This window comes from Mobula birostris, chromosome 11 (assembly GCF_030028105.1).
Source record: "Mobula birostris isolate sMobBir1 chromosome 11, sMobBir1.hap1, whole genome shotgun sequence".
Lineage (NCBI taxonomy): Eukaryota > Metazoa > Chordata > Chondrichthyes > Myliobatiformes > Myliobatidae > Mobula > Mobula birostris.
This window is the reverse complement of record NC_092380.1, coordinates 110,319,263-110,339,195: the sequence shown is the minus strand read 5'-3', so window position 1 is coordinate 110,339,195 and position 19,933 is coordinate 110,319,263. Positions and strand designations below refer to the sequence as shown.

Genomic DNA, 19,933 nt, shown 5'->3' with positions numbered 1-19,933 from the left:
CTCCACCCATATAGCCTTGGTAGACAAGCCCTCTAATCTGTCCTGCCTGAGCACTGCTGTAACATTTTCCCTGACTAGCAACGCCACCCCTCCACCCTTCATTCCTCTGCCTCTATCACGTCTGAAACATCAGAACCCTGGAACATTAAGCTGCCAGTCCTGCCCCTCCTGTGGCCAAGTTTCACTAATGGCTACAGGAGGGGCACTAGTACGATAGGGTCTTTTAAGAGACTCCTGGATAGGTACATGGAGCTCAGAAAAATAGAGGGGTATGGGTAACCCTAGGTAATTTCTAAGGTAAGGACATGTTCGGGACAACTTTGTGGGCCGAAGGGCCTGTATTGTGCTGTAGATTTTCTATTTCTATAAATTTCACAATTATGTTAGCATAATTTCAAAATTATATTAATATGATATGAAAGAAAAGACCGGCTGTGTGGGAGCATTTCAGTTACTGTATGGCCGTGCACCCACCCAGCTTAGAGGGAAGAGTGGGAGAGGAGATACGGGAGCCTGAAGACACACAATCAGTGTTTAGGAACAGCCTCTTCCCCTCAGCCGTCAGATTTCTGAATGGACAATGAACCCATGTACACTACCTCACTATTTTATTTCTTTTATTTTGCTTTTTTGGCATTACTTATTTAATTTAATTATACTGTATTATGATGTATACATAATGTAATGTGATGTTGTAATCTATAGTTTTTTATTATGTATTGCAAAGTACTGCTGCTACAAAACAACATATGCCAGAGCTATTAAACCTGAAACTGATGAATGGCGGCATGAATTCTAAGATTCCACCTTCATGTGCTTTGCTCCATCACCGAGGAAGGATATTCCTCACTGTACGTTTGAAACAGCTCATTAAGAATCCAAGTTCCTGCGAACCTTTACCAATTTTTATCGATGACTACTGAAGGCATCCTGGCCAGACACACTTCACAGCAACTGCTCTGCCCGTGACCACAAGAAACTGCAGTGAACTGCGGACGCAGCTCAGCACATCACAGGGACCAGCCTCCTCTCTATGGACCCTGTGTACACTACCCACTTCTCATCCAGCATAATCAACGATCCCACCCACCCCAGACGTTCTCCCACTGGGCAGAAGATAGAAAAGCATGATCGCACGTACCATCAGACTCAAGGATAGGTTCTGTCCCACTGTTATTGAAGACGATTGAATAGTTCTTTAGTACAATGAGATGGACTCTTGACCTCAACACCTACCTTGTTGTGAGTTTGCACCTTGTGGATTATCTGCACCGCACCCTCTCTGTAACTTTATTCTGCATTGTTATTGTTTTACCTTGGAAATACGATAGACTGTGTAATGCCCCCAGGCTGGGACCTAGTTGCTGACTACCTCATTAATGAAAATATGACAAAAGAAACTAACTCGCTTGGACACAGTTTTACCCTGTGCGTTCAGTGTGACAGCCGGTTGAAAGTGAGGACGATGCTGTATGAATAATTAGGCAGGAGTGTTGCAAACTGTTGCAAGCTCATTCTATTATAATGGTTCTCCTCCTCTGTAGCTGTTACACTTTATTCTGCATTGTTATTGTTTTACCTTGCTTTACCTCAATGCACTGTGGGATGATCTGATCCGTATGGACGGTGTGCAAGACAAACTTTTCACTGTATCTCCGTACATGTGACAATAGTAAACCAATACCATAGTTCCTTCTGCCCTTCAGCCCATCGACTCTATGCCAGATTTCAGAGCATTGCTATTCCACCCCACCCCCTTTCATCACTCCTGATGAAGGGTCTCGGTCCAAAGCGCCAACTGTTAACTCCAGTCCATCGATGCTGCCTGACCTGCTGAGTTCCTCCGGCATTTTGTGTGAGTCGCTGTATATCCCTCGGGTTGGGTGAGTCTAGAAATAGAGGTCATTGGTTTAGGGTGAAAGGTGAAATATTTGGGGGAATCTTAGGGGGATCTTCTTTTTCTTTATTTATTATTTTTTTTATTCAGCATGGTTCCTGGTCCTTCCAGCCCAAAGACCCCACACTGCTCAATTACACCCACGTGACCACCAACCAGCAAGACTGTGGAACGTAAGAGGAAACCAGGGCAACCCGAGGGAACCCGCGCAGTCACGGGGAGAGAGTACAAACTCCTTTCAGATGGGCAGGAATTAAACCAGGGTCTCTGGCACAAGTGTTACCTTGTTACAGTAACTGTCTTCGCCACCCGAGAGGCAGGAACGAGCTGCCAGCATAAGTGGTGGATGTGGTTTCAATTGTAATATTTAAGAAAAGTTTAGATAGGTACATGGATCAGAGGAATATGGTCCTGATGCAGGTTGATGTGACTTGGAAGAAAAACAGATTGGCATGGACTAGATGGGCTGGAAGGCCTATTTCTGCACTATAGTGCTTTCTGATGGTGAGAGTGTGGATGGGATACTCACAGGTCGTGGTAGACTGTACTGACACACCTCCTGGCCGTGCGTAGGAACCCACTGAAGTCCGGCTCTGGATCTACTCATAGTGCCCGGGGCACTGGTGACCAGCTCGGTATAGGGTAACGGTTGCCCCATGGCACAGTGGACCTGGTGCCGGCTGTGAGAGACCCTTCCTGTCGATGCCAGGCTGAACGCCTCCTCTAGCAACTGGTGCATGTGCTGCCGGACCTCGTCAATGGACGGCTGGGAGCTGAGGGTCGAGGATTCCGAGTGTCCCTTGGCCTGCCTCACCCGGGCTGCATTCCGAGGCTCTGTTACCCGGTCCACGTTGGTCTCTTCTATCAGCTCCGGCTCCGTCTTTTAACAGAGAAAATACCGAGGCAGAAAAAATGTCAACGCACTCACTGATAATAGTTTTTTTTTAACCTTCAGAACACTCAATAAAATAAAAACAATTCTGCAGAAAGTGTCGACTCTCCTAACCCAGTGATGGGCACCAGCCTCCCCACCATCAAAAACATCTTCAAAAGGCAATGCCTCAAAAAAAAGCATCATCCATCATGAAAGACACCCATCACCGAGGACATGTCCTCTTCTCATTTATTGCCATCAGGGAGGAAGGACAGAAACCACTCAGCATTTTAGGAACAGCTCCTTCCTCTCCATCATCATGTTACTTAATGGTCCATGAACCCAACAACAATAGCTTTCAGGAATCTCTAGGAAATTTCAAAGCCCTCTTTTCAGGCAAGGAGTACAGGAGCTTGAAGATCCACATTTTTAAGGACAGCTTCTTCCCCTCTGCTATCAGATTTCTGAACAATCTATAAATCCATGAACATTACTGCAGTCTACCATCACTCCAGGAATTGTATGTGGCCGGGACAAAGAAGTGGGCAGGAAAACAATCATTGTGGACAGTACCCATCCTGCAAACTGCCTTTTCCAATAACTCCCTGCTGGAAAGCACAATAGGGCTATTAAAACAAATACTTCCCACCATCTTAAATGTATTTTTCCCCCAGGCAGTCATTCTGATGAACCATTGTAATAATACCCCCACCCTCCTCAATCTTTAACCAAGTCACTGCACTGTAAATACTCTAAACCACTTTTTATAATGCTGATACATTCAGCCAGGATGGAAACTATTGAGCAGACTTGATGGACTGAATTGCTTAATTCTGCTCCTACATCTTATGGCCTTATGGTGTAAATGCATGCTGGTATTTGTGTAATTATGTACACTTTATTCCATATCCATACTTTAATATCTAACTTTATTTTATATAATTCTTTATAAATGTTGAATGTTGTTGTTTCTTGCTGCATGTTGTGCCCTGACTAAGACACTACAGGAATTTCCTAATACATGTACATTCAGAGGCCACTTTATTAGGTACACCTGCACACCTGCAAATACCTAATCAGCCAATCATGTGGCAGCAACTCAATGCACTTCTCATGGTCAAGAAATTCAGTTGTTGTTCAGACCAAACATCAGAATGAGGAAGAAATGTGATCCAAGTGACTTTTACTGTGGAATGAATATTGGTGTGAGACAGGCTGGTTGGAATGTCCGAGATTTTCATGCACACCGGTCTCCAGAGTTTACAGAAAATAGTGCAAAAAACAAAAAAAAACATCCAGTTGTTAGCAGTTCTGAGGGAGAAACACCTTGTTAATGAGAGAAGTCAGAGAGAATGAAAAGTCTGGTTCAAGCTGACAGGAAGGCGACTGTAACTCAAATAACCACGTGTTACAACAGTGGTGTGCAGAAAAGCATCTCTGAATGCACAACACATTGAACCTTGAAGTGGATGAAGTACAGCAGCAAAAGGCCATGAACATACACTCAGTGGCCACTTTATGAGGAGCAGGAAGTACCTAATAAAGTCACCATCGAGTACGTCTACTGAATAAAGTTAATCCTTCATCCCCGTTGAGGAGGAGTCGAAGAGTGGTAATGTGTAAGGCTATAGATCCAGAGCCATGAAAAGCAATGCTAGCATGGTCAAGATGGGCAGAAAAGTCTCCAATCTGTGCATATTTGGATCTGATTCACATTAACATCTGGAATATGCACCGTTGTAAGTGTGTTGAGCCCACATATCGCAGAGGAAGTCAACCTTGATAGTTGGATTGAGTTTCTGGTATGCAACTTAACTCATAGAATTCTACAGCAGGGAAACAGGGCCTTTGGCCCAACTCATCCATGCCGGCCAAGGGGCCTCTCTGAGCCTGTGATTGGCCCATGTCCCTCCTGTGCATAGTATATTTATTATCGAAGTACATATATGTCACTAGATACAACCCTGAGATTCAATTTATTGCAGACCTTCACAGAAAGTGCGAAGAAACAAAAAAACAAGCAAAATCATAATTATAAATAAATAAGCAGTAAGTACCGAGGGCATGAGATGAAGAGGGCTTGAAGGTAAGCTTGAAGAGAGCTTGTGTGAACAGTTCAGTAACAGGGCGAGTTAAATTGAGTGAAATTATCCCCTCGGTTCAAGATCCTGATGGTTGAGGGGGAATAACTGTTCCTGAATCTGATAACGTGAGTCCTGAGGCTCCTGAAACTTCTTCCTGATGGCAGCAGCAGGAAGAGGATATGTCCTGGGTGGTGGGGGTCTCTGATGATGGATGCTGCTTTCCCGTGACAATTCTCCATGTAGATGTGCTCATTGGTGGGGAGGACTTTACCCATGATGGACCAGGCTGTATCCATTACATTTTGTAGAGTTTTCCATTCAAGGGCATTGGTATTTCCATGCCAGCCTGTAATGCAATCAGTCAATATACTCTCCACCACACATTTATAAAAGTTTGTCAAAGTTTTAGATGTCATTCCAAATCTTTGCAAACTTCTAAAGAAATAGAGTTGCTGCCATGCTTTCTTTGTAATTGCACTTTTTTGAACCACTTTTTAAACTTAACTACATAAAAACGGTTTTCTATTATTATGTATTGCAATGTACTGTGGCCGCAAAAATAATAAATTTCAAGACATATGCCTGTGATATTAAACCTGATTATGATTTTGACTTACGTGCTAGGCTCAGGACAAATCCCCTGAAATGATAGCACCAAGGAACTTTGTTGCTGACCCTCTCCACATCTGATCCTTTGATAAGGATTGACACATAGACATCTGGTTTCCTCGTCCCAAAGTCAACAATAAACTCCTTGGTGTTCTTGACATTATGTTCTTAACTAAATGGTTGTTGTTGTGGCACCATTCAGCCAGAGTTTCAATCTCCCTCATATATGCTGATTCATTCCTGCCGCTGATTCAGCCAACAACAGTGGTGTCATCAGCAAACTTAAATATGGCATTGGAATTGTGCTCAGTCGTAAGTACAAAGCAAGTAGAGCAGGGGGTCTACTGTGCTGATGGAGCTCGTGGGGAAGATGTTGTTGCCAATCCAAACCGATTACTGTATTGTCTGCAAGTGAGGAAATCAAGGCTCCAATTGCACAAGGAGGTATTGGGGACAAGGTTTTGAAGTTTATTTATTAGTTTTGAGGGGGAGTCTAGGACCAGAGGGTACAGCCTCATAATAGAGGGACATTAATTTAGGACAGAGATGAGAAGGAATTTCTTTAGCCAGAAAGTGGTGAATCTGTGGAATTCATTACCACAGATGAGTGTAGAAGCAAAGTCATTAGTATATTTAATAGTAACAGGTTCTTGATCAGACTGGGCAACAAAGGTTACAAGAATGCAGGAGAATGGGGTCGAGAGGAAAAATAAATCAGCCATGATGGAATGGTGGAGAAAACTCAATGGGCCAAATGGCCTAATTCTGCTCCTATGTCCTATGGTTTTAATTCTAGCCCGCTAACTAAATGGGGCCAGCTTTATCCCTCTAAACCTTTCCTATCACAAGCACTTGTCTAAGTGTCTTCTCAGTGCTGAGTATGAAGTGACCAGATTGAGAGAAGGTGCCGAGCTAAAACTTCAGAAATAGAAACAGGTTTATTGGCACTGACAAATGTGGTGAAATTTGTTGTTTTGCAGTGGCAGTGCAGTACAAGAGAAAAATAACCATAATTTACAAAAATTAATTAACAGTGCACTAGAGGGATGGTGAGGTAGTGGGGATAGGAGTGTTCTTCCCTATCCAGGAATCTGCCATAATATTTTATAAAGTTGCCTCTACCACTTCCTCTAACAACTCATCCCACACATCCCACCTTGTTTAAAACCTCTTCCTTGGGTCACCTTTAAATTTCGCCCTCTCACTTTGAACCTTTGCCCTCAAGTTTTAGACTCTATCACCATGGGTTAAAAAAAAACTTTGACCTTTCATGGGATTATACACCTCACAGATTTCTGGTCGCCTGTCTGAGCTGGTCCCACTTGCCTGTGTTTGGCTCATACACTTCTAAACCATTCCTGTTCATGTAAGGTTGATAAGGATGCCATTCAGCCTCCTTTTCGTCAGGGAAAACAGTTCTCTGACTCTGGATCAACAGAGACTGACAATTCAGCCATACAGATGCCACCAACTCTACCCTGGTCCAATCCAATATTCAATGTTCAAGGTAAATTTATCATCGAAGGACATCACCATATACAACCTTGAAATTTGTTTTATTACGGCCAATCACAGTAGAACAAAGAAATACAATATATATACTGTGTCTGGTTCTGTGGCTCAGAAGGGAAGGAGGTGAAAAAGGAGTGCACTCGTGTGTAAGGGATTCCATATTTAGAGGAACAGACAGGAGATTCTGTGGATGTGAAAAAGACACACAGATGGTATTTTCCTCCCAGGTGCCAGGGTCAAGGTTGTCTTGGATCAGGTCCACAGAATTCTAACAGGCGAGGGCAAGCAGCCAGAAGTCATGATACATATTGGTACCAAAGACATGCAGAGAGAAAGTGAACCTGACAAGAGAATTTAGGGATCGAGGTAGAAAGCTGAAATAGCAGGACCTCCAGGGTAGCAATCTGATTACTGGCAGTGCCATGAGCCAGTGAGAGTAAAAGTAGGGTGATTAGGCAGAATGTCTGGCTGAGGAATTGGTGCAGAGAGGCAGGGGTTCAGGTTTCTGGACCATTGGGATCTTTTCTGGGGAAGACTGAAGATGGGGCTGTCGGTATACTACTAGATGCAGTGTGTAGTGACACTGGTTAGAAGGGCAGGCAGATGATAGGGCAATATTGCAGAGAAAGAGAGGGATGTTAAAGTGCAGCATGGGGGCAAAATCAAAAAGGGTGACGAATACAGGACAGAAGGTGTTATATTTAAATGCGCACAATATACAGGATGCAGTAGATGATCATGTAGTGCAGTTAGAGATTGGCAAGCATGACATTGTGGGCATCACGGAGTAATAGCTGAAAGAAGATCAGAGTTGGGAGCCTACAGCCCAAGGATACACATTGCATTGAAAGCACAGGCAGAGGGGGTGGGCTGGCAATGTTGGTAAAAAATTAAATCAGATCCTTAGAAAGACGTGACATAGGATCAGAAGATGTAGAATCCTTGTGGGTAGAGTTAAGAAATAGCAAGCGTAAAAAGACCCGATTAAAGTTATATACCGGCCTCTGAACAGTGGTTAGGATGTGGGACATACATTACAACAGGAGATAGAAAAGGCATATCAAAAGGGCAGTGATAGGGGATTTCAATATGCAGGCAGATTGGGAAAATCAGGTTAACGCTGGATCCCAGGAGAGCAAATTTCTAGAAAGAGATGATTTTTTAGAGCAGCTCATGGTTGAGCCCACCAGAGGATTGGTCAGGGTATTGTTCAATGAACCAGAATTGAGCAGAAAGCTTAGGGTCAAAGAACCCTTAGGAGCTAGTGATCATGTTATGTTAGAAATCACCCTGCAGTTTAAAACGGAGATGCTGAAACAGATGTATCAGTATTACTGTGGAGTAAAGGCTATTACAGAGGCATGGGAGAGGAGCTGGCCAGAGTTGATTTGAAGGAAACACTAGCAGGGAAGACAGCAGAACAGCAATGGCTGAAGTTTCTGCAGGCAATTCGGAAGGGGCAGGATAGATACATCCCAAAGATGAAGAAATATTCTAAAGGGAGGATGAGTCACTGTGGCTGACAAGGCAAGCCAAAGCCAACATAAAAGCAAACGAAAGAGCAAATAATAGAGCAAAAATTAGTGAAAAATTAGAGGATTGGGAAACTTTTAAAAACCAACAGAAGGCAACTAAAAAGCCATAAGGAGGGAAAAGATTAAATATGAAGGAAAGCTAGCCAATAATATCAAAAAAGATGCCAAAAGGTTTTTTACAGATATGTCAACAGTAAACAAGAAGCAAAAGTATATATTAGACTGCTGGAAAATGACGCTGGAGTGGTAGTAATAGAGGACAAAGAATGGTGGAGGAACTGAAATGTATTTTGCATCAGTCATCACTGTGGGAGACTCTAACAGTATGCCAGAAATTCGAGAGATGTCAGGGAGAAGAATTGAGTGCCATTGCTAATACCTAGGAGAAGGTGCTTGGGAAAGCTGAAATGTCTGAAGCTGGATAAGTCACCAGGACCAGATGGACTACACCCTAGGGTTATGAAAGAGGTAGCTGAAGAAAATGATCATTCACGAATCACTAGATTCTGGAATAGTTCCAGAGGCACTGGAAAATTGCAAATGTCACTTCAGTCCTTAAGAAGGGGGGGATGCAGAAGAAAGGGAAGTATAGGCTAGTTAGACTGAACTCAATGCTTGGGAAGATATTGGAGTCCATTATTAAGGATGAAGTTTTGGGGGTACTTGCAGGCACACGATAAATAGACCAAAATCAGCATGGTTTCTTTAAGGGAAAATCTGGTCTGACAAATCTCCTGGAATTCTTTTAGGAAATAACAGGCAGGATAGAAAAAGCAGAGTCGGTGGATATTGTTTACTTGGATTTTCAGAAGGGCTTTGACAAGCTGCCACACATGAGGCTGATAGAATATTGGCTGACTAGCAGGAGGCAGAGGATGCTGCCATTAATTTATAATAATTTTATGCAGAGAGAATTAATATGAATTATGAAAACAGTGGAATAAAAATGGAATAATGAAGTAGTGTAACACACACAAAAATGCTGGAACTCAGCAGGACAGGCAGCATATATGAAAGTGAATAAGCAGCCTGATTGGCTGCTAATGACTAGTAATATTCCACATGGGTTGGTGTTGGGACCATTTCTTTTTATGTTATATATCAATGATTTGGAAGACGGAATTGATGGCTTTGTGGCCAAGTCTGAGGACAACACTAAGATAGGTGGAGGGGCAGGTAGTGTTGAGGAGACACATTCAGCCAGAGACTCATTCCACCAAGATGCAACACTGAGTGTCATTCCTGCCTGTGGCCATCAAACTTTACAACTCCTCCCTTGGAGGGTCAGACACCCTGAGCCAATAGGCTGGTCCTGGACTTATTTCCTGGCATAATTTACATATTCCTATTTAATTATTTATGGTTTTATTACTATTTATTATTTATGGTGCAACTGTAACGAAAACCAATTTCCCCCGGGATCAATAAAGTATGACTATGACTATAGGAAGCATGGTGTCTGCAGAAGGACTTAGACAGATTGGGAGTATGGGCAAAGAAGTGGCAGGTGGAATATATTGTAGCGAAATGCATGGTCATGCACTTTGCTTGGTAGAAGGAATAAAGGAGAAGATTATTTTCTAAATGGGGAGAAAATTCCAAAATCAGAGGTGAGGGTTGCCACAGACAGCAGAGGAAGACAAGTCATGAGTATATTCAAGGCGGAGGTTGATGGGTTGTTGATTAGTAAGGGTGTCAAGGATTACAGGAGAATGAGTTTGAAAGGGATAATAAGTCAGCCATGAATGAATGACTTGATGGGCCAAATGGCTTAACTTTGCTCCTCTGTCTCCTGTCTTACACTAGAATCAACAATAAAGTAAACACAAAAACTGACAGGCAACTGATGTGCAAATTTAAAAAAACAAATAACAGAAGCGATAAATAAATGAAATCTACTCAGAACATGAGTTGTTGAGTCACTGAAAGTGAGTCCACAGGTTGTGGAGTCAGTTCAGAGTTGAGGTGAGTGAAGATATCTGTGCTGGTTCAGGACCTGTTGGCTTTAGGGCAATAACTGTTCCTGAACATGGAGGTGAGGGCCCTGAAGCTTCTGTACCTCCTCCCCAATGGAAACCGTGAGAAGAGAGCATGGCCTGGGTGGTGGGGGGTCCTTGATGATGGAAGCTGCTTTCTTGTGGCAGACCTCCTTGTAGATGTGCTCAACGGTGGGGAGGGCTTTTCTTGTGATGGTCAGGGCCACGTGGTCCCTTAAACTTGTTCTGCCTCTAAACAGGATCATTGTGATTTCAATCCTGCAGTCAGAATCAGAAATAGGATCAAAATCAAACTTATTATCACTAACTTACATGATATGATTTTGTTTTGTTTTGTTGCAGCAGTAATTTATTGTAAATTTCTGTCCTTGAAAATAAAATTACTATAAATTACTGCTATCATAAATTTCTAGTAATTTTCTGCAAAGACGTAGAATTAATATGAATTATGAAAATAAATAAATAGTGGAATAAAAATAGAATAATGAAGTTAGGTAACACACACAAAATGCTGGAGGAACTCAGCAGGTTGGGCAGTATCTATGGAAATGAATAAACAGTCAATGATTTGGCTGAGATCCTTCATCAGAACTGTTTATACACGTCCACAGATGCAGCCTGACCTGCTGAGTTCCTCCAGCATTTTGTTTGTGTTGCTCTAGATTTCCAGCTTCTGCAGCATTTCTTGTCTTAATGAAGTACTGTTCATGGGTTCATGCACCACTCAGAAGTCTTATGGCACGGCCTCAGAATACATCCCTTTTGAATAGAGATGGGGAGGAATTTCTTTTGCTGAAGGGTGGTGAATATGTGGAATTCATTGCCACAGCATACATGGCTGTGGGGGCCAAGTCATATTTAAGTGGAAGTTGATAGGCTCAAGATTATTAAGGGTGTTAAAGGTTATCAGAATCAGGTTTAATATCATTGGCTTATGTCGTGAAATTTGTTGTTTTGCAGCCGCAGTACATTGCAATACATACTAATAAATCTGTAAATTACAGTAAACATATATATATTTAAGTTAAATTAAATAGGTGTTGCAAAAAGAGAGAAAAAATGTAGTGTGGTCGTGTTCATGGATTCAATGCCCATTCAGAAACCTGAGTGGAAGAAGCTATTCCTGTGTCTTCAGACTCCTGTACCTCCTTCCTGATGGTAGCAATGAGAAGAGGAAATGCCCTGGTTGATAAGTGTTCTGAATGATGGATGCTGCCTTTCTGAGGCACTGCTCCTTGAAGATGCCCTGGATGCTGTGTAGACTAGTGCCCATGATGGAGCTGACTGAATTCACAGCTTTCTGCAGCTTATTTTGATCCTGTGCCAGGGAGAAGGAAAATAAATCAGCTATGATTGAATGGTGGAGCAGACCAGACTCGATAATCCAGATGGCCTAATTCTGCTTCTATGTCTTATGGAAATGTCAACTGTCCATCTTCCTCCATGGATGCTGCCTGACCCGCTGAGCTCCCGCAGTCTTTTGAGTGTGTTGTCTGGTTATCTGGCACCTACAGAACCCCTTGTGTTTATGATTTGTCCCTCCATGGATGCTGCCTCGCTCTCTGAGCTCCTGCAGGTTTTTGTGTATTGCTCTATCTATACTGCAAATGTAAATGCACCTTGCAATGCCACATCGGAACTCAAATCATTATTACTTGCCTCAACAGTGCAGATTTCAATTACAAAGCGCCTCCATCAATATTTGATTAACAAAAGCCTGGAACGTTTTGCATTTTGAAAGCCCATTGATATCTGTAATTACCTCTTAACTGATCCCATTCCGTCAATGGCATGATTACAATGAATTCAAAGGGATAATGTCTTATACACAGATCTCTTGCCTTCAGGGCTCTAGAACATGTTGAAACTGGGATTTCTAACAATGATTAGCCGGAACACTTTATTTATTTAGAGATACCCTCAGAATAGGCCCTTCTGGCCCTTTGAGCCACACCACTCAGCAACCCATCGATTTAACCTCAGCCTCGTTACAGGACAATTTATAATGATGAATTAACCTTGCAATCGGAACTTCTTTCGCTTGTCAAAGGAAACTGGAGCACCCAGAGAAACCAAGCAGACGTGGGAAGGAACGTAAAAACGAGCTTACAAAGGACACTGGAATTGTACTCCGAACTACAATGCCCCAAGCTGCAATAGCGTTGTGCTAACCGCTGTGCTACTATGGCACCCCCAACAAGACCACATACTTAACAATCTAACCATGAAACCATTGTGTCTGCTCTGCCATTCCATCATGGCTGATCAATTATCCGTCTCAATCCCATTCTCCTCCCTTCTCCCCGTATCCTTTGACACCCTGACTAACCAAGAATCTATTAATCTTCACTTTAAATGTACTCAGTGACTTAGCATCCACAGCCATATGTGGCAATGAATTCCACAGATTCACCATCCTCTGGCTAAAGAAATTGTGCCTCATTTCCGTTCTAAAGGGAATTTCTTGTATTCTGAGGCAGTGCCCTCTGGTCTGAGACTCCCCACTAGAGTATACATCCTTTCCACATACACTTCATCTAATCCTTTCAATATTCAATCGGTTTTGCTGGAAAAATTCAATGGGTGGGCGGAAAGGAATTAATTTTTCAGAATCCGAATCCAAATCAGATTTAGTATCACTGGCATACTACTGTCAATTGTGAAATTTATTCTTCATGGCAGCAGTACAGTGCAAGACAGAAAAAAATACTATGCTACAAAACTAAGTAAATGGTGCGATAGACAAATAGTGAGGTAGCGTCCAAGACCATTCAGAAATCTGATGGTGGAGGGGACGAAGCTGTTCCTAAAATGTTGAGTGTGTGTCTTCGCACTCCTGTACCTCCTCCTTGATGATAGCAATGAGAAAACAGTACGTCATGGGTGGTGAGGGTCCGTAATGATGGATGGCACCTTCTTGAGGCATCACCTTTCAAAGGTGTTATCAATGCTGGGGAGGTACTTGCTCATGATGAAGCTAGCTGAATTTGCAACTTTCTGCAGCTTTTTACTTTCCTGGGCGGCAGCCCATCCATACCGGGCAGTAATGCAACCGGTTGGAACACTCTCCACGGTACAGCAGAAGAAATTGTTTAGAGTCTTTGGTGACACTAGAGTGTTGCTTGAGTTTCCAGCATCTGCAGTCTTGTGCCTCGCCCACCGTGGACAACGTTTTGAGGGCTGGCACAGCTAGTAGAGCTGCTGCTCCATGATTCCAGGGGTATAGGTTCAATACCAACCTATGTTGCTTTCTATGTGGAGTTTGTACGTTCTGTCTGTGAATGGGTGAGTTTGTTCCGGTTCCTCCCACATCACAAAAGTACTCGAGTTTATAGATTAATTGGCTGCTGTAAATTACCCCTAGGATCCAGGTGAGCGATAGAATCTAGTGATTGGAAATTAGAGTCATATAACAGAGAAACAGGCCATCTGGCTCATCATGTACATGCTGACTTTTTGGTCTGTCTACACTCATCTCATTTGCCTGCATTAGGTTCATCTGTGCCTTGCCTATTTAAGTGCATGTCTAAATCCCTCTTAGATATAGCCATTGCATCTGATTCCACCACCTCCTCTGGCAGCACGTTCTACATAACAACCACTCTCTGTGCAAAATCATCTCCCCTCAAACCCCTCTAAAACTCCTTTCTTTCCGCTCAAACCTACGCCCTCTTGCTTTGCTATCCCTACCATGGGAGGAAGTTTTTGACTTTTTCCCAGGGGAATGGAGTTCAAAACTAGGATACACAGGTTCAAAGTGAGGGGGAGAGAGTTAAGGTGTCACAACCACGGATTCAGCAGTGCAGCTGATACGGCAATTGTGCTTGGGAATAGGCACATACTAGCTAATTATTATTTCATTGTGATAGTATTTAACTCCATTCTTTCCGTCGTAGTGCTTGTCTAGACTTGAACACAGCACAGCAATGCTTCGCTGCCTGCTTGCATTTGGCCCTACCTGAAGAATTAGACTGTCAAGTCAACTGACTCTGAAGACTAGCGGTATTCGTTTAATATTTAGTTATTCCTTTCAGCCGCAGTGTAGGCTTCATTTTCCATTTGAGTGTTTTAGCTAACGGCCCTGTTTGGCCTAGTGTTAATTGTTTTCTTTTCCCTCTAACTCTGCTCACATTGAAGTCTGTGAATTATCGACCCAGTTCAGTGTCTCTCACGCCGCACTTGCGCCACATCCAAACCTGGTGACATAAGGAGCAACTTCTTCACACAGGGGGTGGTAAGTGTATGAAACAAACTGGACTGAGGTATGTCTTTTGATCTTGTGTTTTATATTCAGTGCTTTCACTCATGTTTTTCGCTGCCGTTTGCGCGATTTTTGGGGGGAAGGTGGAGGGTGGGTTTGATGTTTGATATTTTTCTTTGAACGGGTTGGTTCCATGGCTCTTTGTCTCACAGCTGTGTGGAAGATGAGGGCTGGATACAGGATACATACTTTGATAACAAATGCACTTTGAATCTTTGAGAGAGAGTGGTTGAGACGGGTACAATGACAACACACACAAACTACTGGAGAAACTCAGCAAAATCTATGTTGTCCAGTGTTGCTGGGACTGTGTTACTCTGCATTTCTAGCATCTATGTTTACAATAACAACAGTTAAAAGAAATTCGGATGAGGACATGGATAGGAGGGGTTTAGTGGGACATGTGCCAAATCCAGGCAAATAGAACACACCTTGAACCAGCTGAGCATAAGGACCATTTTCCATGCTGTAATGGTTTACAACTCTCTAACACTATTCCATCATCGGACAGGCCCTATAACAGTTTAACTGAACTATCCATCTTACTTGCTTATGTGCCATTATGTCTGCTGAGTGCAAACTAGCTGTTGCTGTCTGGCTGCACACCAAGAACTGACATAATTTGGAATCATCAATCTCTAGCAAATCAGTTTGGAATATCGCAAGGTGCTTCATCACCGGAAATTATTTCCCTCTGTCGAACAGGACAGGAATGTTCATCGGATAGTATTTAGCTTTTCCGTGGCTACCGGTTAGACATTGAATGTCTATCAGCACCTGGCATGATCGATAGTGATGATCATTCAACAGCAGACTTATAGAGCTAATACTATAAGGCTACAAGACCATAAGACAGAGGAGAAGAATTAGGCCATTCAGCCTATTAAGTTTGCTCTGCCATTCCATCATGCCGGATTTATTATCCCTCTCAAACCCATTCTTCAATCTTCTCCCCATAACCATAAGACCACAAGACAAAGGAGCAGAAGTCGGCCATTCAGCCCATCAAGTCTGCTCTGCCATTTTATCCTGAGTTGATCCATTCTCCCATTTAGTCCGCCTTCTCACCATAACCTTTGATGCCCTGGCTACTCAGATACCTATCAATCTCTGCCTTAAATACACCCAATGACTTGTCCTCCACTGCTGCCCATGGCAACAAATTCCACAGATTCACCACTCTCTGACTAAAAAAATTTCTTTGTATCCCTGTTCTGAATGGGCGCCCTTCAATCCTTAAGTCATGCCCTCTCGTACTAGACTCCCCCATCACAGGGAACAATTTTGCCACATCCACTCTATCCATGCCCTTCAACATTCGAAATGTTTCTATGATGTCCCCCCCCATTCTTCTAAAAGCCAAGGAGTACAGTCCAAGAGCGGTCAAACGTTCCTCATATGTTAACCCTCTCACTCCTGGGATCATTCTAGTGAATCTTCGCTGAACCCTCTCCAATGTCAGCACATCCTTTCTTAAATAAGGAGCCCAAAACTGCACACAGTACTCCAAGTGAGGTCTTACCAGTGCCTTATAGAGCCTCAACATCACATCCCTGCTCCTACACTCTGTTCCTCTAGAAATGAATGCCAACATTGCATTCTCCTTCTTCACCACCGACTCAACCTGGAGGTTAACCTTAAGGGTATCCTGCACGAGGACTCCCAAGTCTCGTTGCATCTCAGAACTTTGAGTTCTCTCCCCATTTAAATAATAGTCTGCCCATTATTTCTTCTATCAAAGTGCATAACCATACACTTTCCAACACTGTATTTCATTTGCCACTTCTCTGTTCATTCTCCCAATCTATCCCAGTGTCTCTGCAGACTCTCTGTTTTCTCAGCACTACCGGCCTCTCCACCTATCTTTGTATCATCACAAACTTAGCCACAAAGCCATCTATTCCATAATCCAATTCGTTGATGTACAGCGTAAAAAGAAGCGGCCCCAACACGGACCCCTGTGGAACACCACTAGTAATCGGCTGCCAACCAGAATGGGATCCCTTTATTCCCACTCTCTGTTTCCTGCCAATCAGCCAACGCTCTATCCACGTATGTAACTTTCCCGTAATTCCATGGGCTCTTATCTTGTTTAGCAGCCTCATGTGTGGCACCTTGTCAAAGGCCTTCTGAAAATCAAAATACACAACATCCACAGCATCTCCCTTGTCTAGCCTACTTGTAATTTCCTCAAAAAACTGCAATAGGTTTGTCAGGCAGGATTTTCCTTTAAGGAAACCATGCTGAGTTCTGCTTATCTTGTCATATGCCTCCAGGTACTCCGTAACCTCATCCTTGACAATTGACTCCAACAACTTCCCAACCACCTATGTCAAGCTAACAGGTCTATGATTTCCTTTTTGTTTCCTTGCCCCCTTCTTAAATAGCGGAGTGACATTTGCAATCTTCCAGTCCTCCGGAACCATGAAGAACCTATCGACTTTTGAAAGATCATTGCTAATGCCTCTGCAATCTCCATAGCTACTTCCTTCAGAACACGTGGGTGCATTCCATCTGGTCCGGGAGATTTATCTACCCTTAGACTATTCAGCTTCCTGAGTACTTTCTCTGTCGTAATTGTGACTGCGCACACTTCTCTTCTCTGCCACCCTTGAGTGTCCGGTATACTGCTGATGTCTTCTTCAGTGAAGACTGATGCAAAATACTCGTTCAGTTCCTCCATCATCTCCTTATCTCCCATTACAATTTCTCCAGCATCATTTTCTATCAGCTCTATATCTACTGTCACCTGTCTTTTACTCTTTATATACTTGAAAAAGCTTTTAGTATCCTCTTTGATATTATTTGCTAGCTTCCTTTCATAGTTAATCTTTTCCCTCTTAATGACCTTCTTAGTTTCCTTTTGTAAGCTTTTAAAAACTTCCCAATCCTCTGTTTTCCCACTAATTTTTGCTTCCTTGTATGCCCTCTCCTTTGCTTTAACTTCGGCTTTGACTTCTCGTCAGCCACGGTTGCATCCTTTTTCCATTTGAAAATTTCCTCTTTTTTGGAATATATCTGTCTTGCACCTTCCTCACTTCTTGCATAAAATCCAGCCACTGCTGCTCTGCCGTCCTTCCGGTTAGTGTCCCTTTCCAGTCAACTTTGGCCAGTTCCTCTCTCATGCCACTGTAATTTCTTTTTCTCCACTGAAATACCGATACATCGGATTTCGGATTCTCTTTCTCAAATTTCACAGTGAACTCAATCATGTTATGATCACTGCCTCCTAAGGGTTCCTTCACCTCAATATCTCTAATCACCTCTGGTTCATTACACAATACCCAATCCAGTACAGCCGATCCCCTAGTGGGCTCAACACAAACTGTTCTAAAAAGTCATCTCATAGACATTCTACAAATTCTCTCTCTTGAGATCTAGGGCCAACCTGATTTTTCCAATCCACTCGCATGTTAAAATCCCCCACAATTATCATAACACTGCCCTTCTGACAAGCCTTTTCTATTTTCTGTTTGCATTTGTAGTCCACATCACTGCAGCTGTTTGGAGGCCTATAAATAACTGCCATCAGGGTCCTTTTACCCCTGCAATTTCTTAGCTCAACCCGTAAAGATTCTGCACCTTCCAATCCTATGTCACCTCTATCTAATGATTTAATATCATTTCTTACCAATAAAGCCACACCTCCCCCTCTGCCTACCTGCCTATCCTTCCGATACACCGTGTATCCTTGGATGTTCATCTCCCAGAGACATGCATCCTTTAGCCACATCTCAGTGATGGCCACAATATCATACCTGTCAATCTGTCACTGTAAAACAAGATCATCCACCTTATTCCTTTGACACTCTGACTAATGAAGAATCTATTAAGGTCCACTTTAAATATATACAGTGACTTGACCACCACAGCTGTCTTAGGCAACAAATTCCAGAGATTCACCACACTGCAGCTAAAGAAATTCCTCCTCATCATTGTTCAAAATGGACATCCTTCTATTCTGAGGCTGTGTGCTCTGGTCTTAGACTCCCCCACGACAGGAAACATCCTCTCCATGAACACTCTATCTAGGTCTTTCAACATTTGATAGGTTTCAATTAGATAACCCCCCCCCCCCCATTCCTCTATACTCTAGCAAGTACAGGCCCAACAAAAGCTCCTAATATGTTCACCCTTTCACTCCTGTGAACGTCCTCTGGACCCTCTCCAATGCCAGCATATCATTTCTTATATAAAGGGCCCAAACCTGCTCACGATACTCCAAGTGCAGTCTAATGCCTTATAAACCCTTAACATTACATCCCTGCTCTTGTATTCCAGTCCTCTCAAAACAAATGCTAACAGTGTATTTGGTTTTCAGGCACAAACCCAGACACAAACTGTGCATCTCAACTAAGATGATGGAATTTATGTGTATTGTATTAGCCTGGCACATACATCGTCCCTCAGGAAACATGACAGAAACTTCAATCACCTTCCTGAAGTTCAAGACCGCTGCTGCGGACTTTGATTACACCCAGTACAAGACATTCCTACAACCATCCACTAAAATGTCACTTTGCTACATTGGTTTTATAAATTCATAGAGTCATAGAACACTACAGCACAGAAACAAGCCCATCAGCCCATCTAGTCCTTGCCTACCTGGTCTTCTGCCTAGTTCTATCGATCCGCACTTGGACCTCAGCCCTATATACTGCACCCTTCCATGTACTTATCCAAATTTCTCATAAATTTTGAAAATGAATCCTCATCCACTACTTCTGTTCGCTGCTCATTCCACACTCGCATCACCTTCTGAATGATGAAGATCCCCCTCAGGTGACCCTCAAATATTTCACCTTTCACCCCTAACCTATGACCTCTAGTTCTAGTTTCGCCTAACCTCAGTGGAAAAAGCCTGCTTGCATTTACCCTATCTATAACCCTCACTATTTTGTACACCTCTATCAAAGCTCCTACAAATTTTCCTATGCTCCTGGAAATAAAGTCATTAAGACCATAAGATATACAAGGAGAATTAGGTCATTTTGCCCATCGAACCTGCTCTGCCATTTCATCATAGCTGATCCAACTTCCCTCTCAGCCCCAATCTTCTACCTTCTCCCCGTATCCCTTCATACCCTGACCAATCAAGAATCTATTAACCTCTATCTTAAATGTACATAAAGGCTTGGCCTCCACAGCTACTTGTGACAAATAA

General features: G+C 42.9%; 1 protein-coding gene across 1 annotated transcript in view; it reads right to left on the bottom strand.

Moving 5' to 3' along the window:
* kiaa1549la (KIAA1549-like a) overlaps positions 1-19,933 on the bottom strand; it is a 260,253-nt gene that overhangs the window by 37,710 nt on the left and 202,610 nt on the right. Inside the window, exon 19 of the mRNA XM_072271383.1 lies at positions 2,427-2,777. Within this exon, the coding sequence (XP_072127484.1) occupies positions 2,427-2,777 (351 nt within the window). The remainder of the gene's footprint in view (positions 1-2,426; positions 2,778-19,933) is intronic.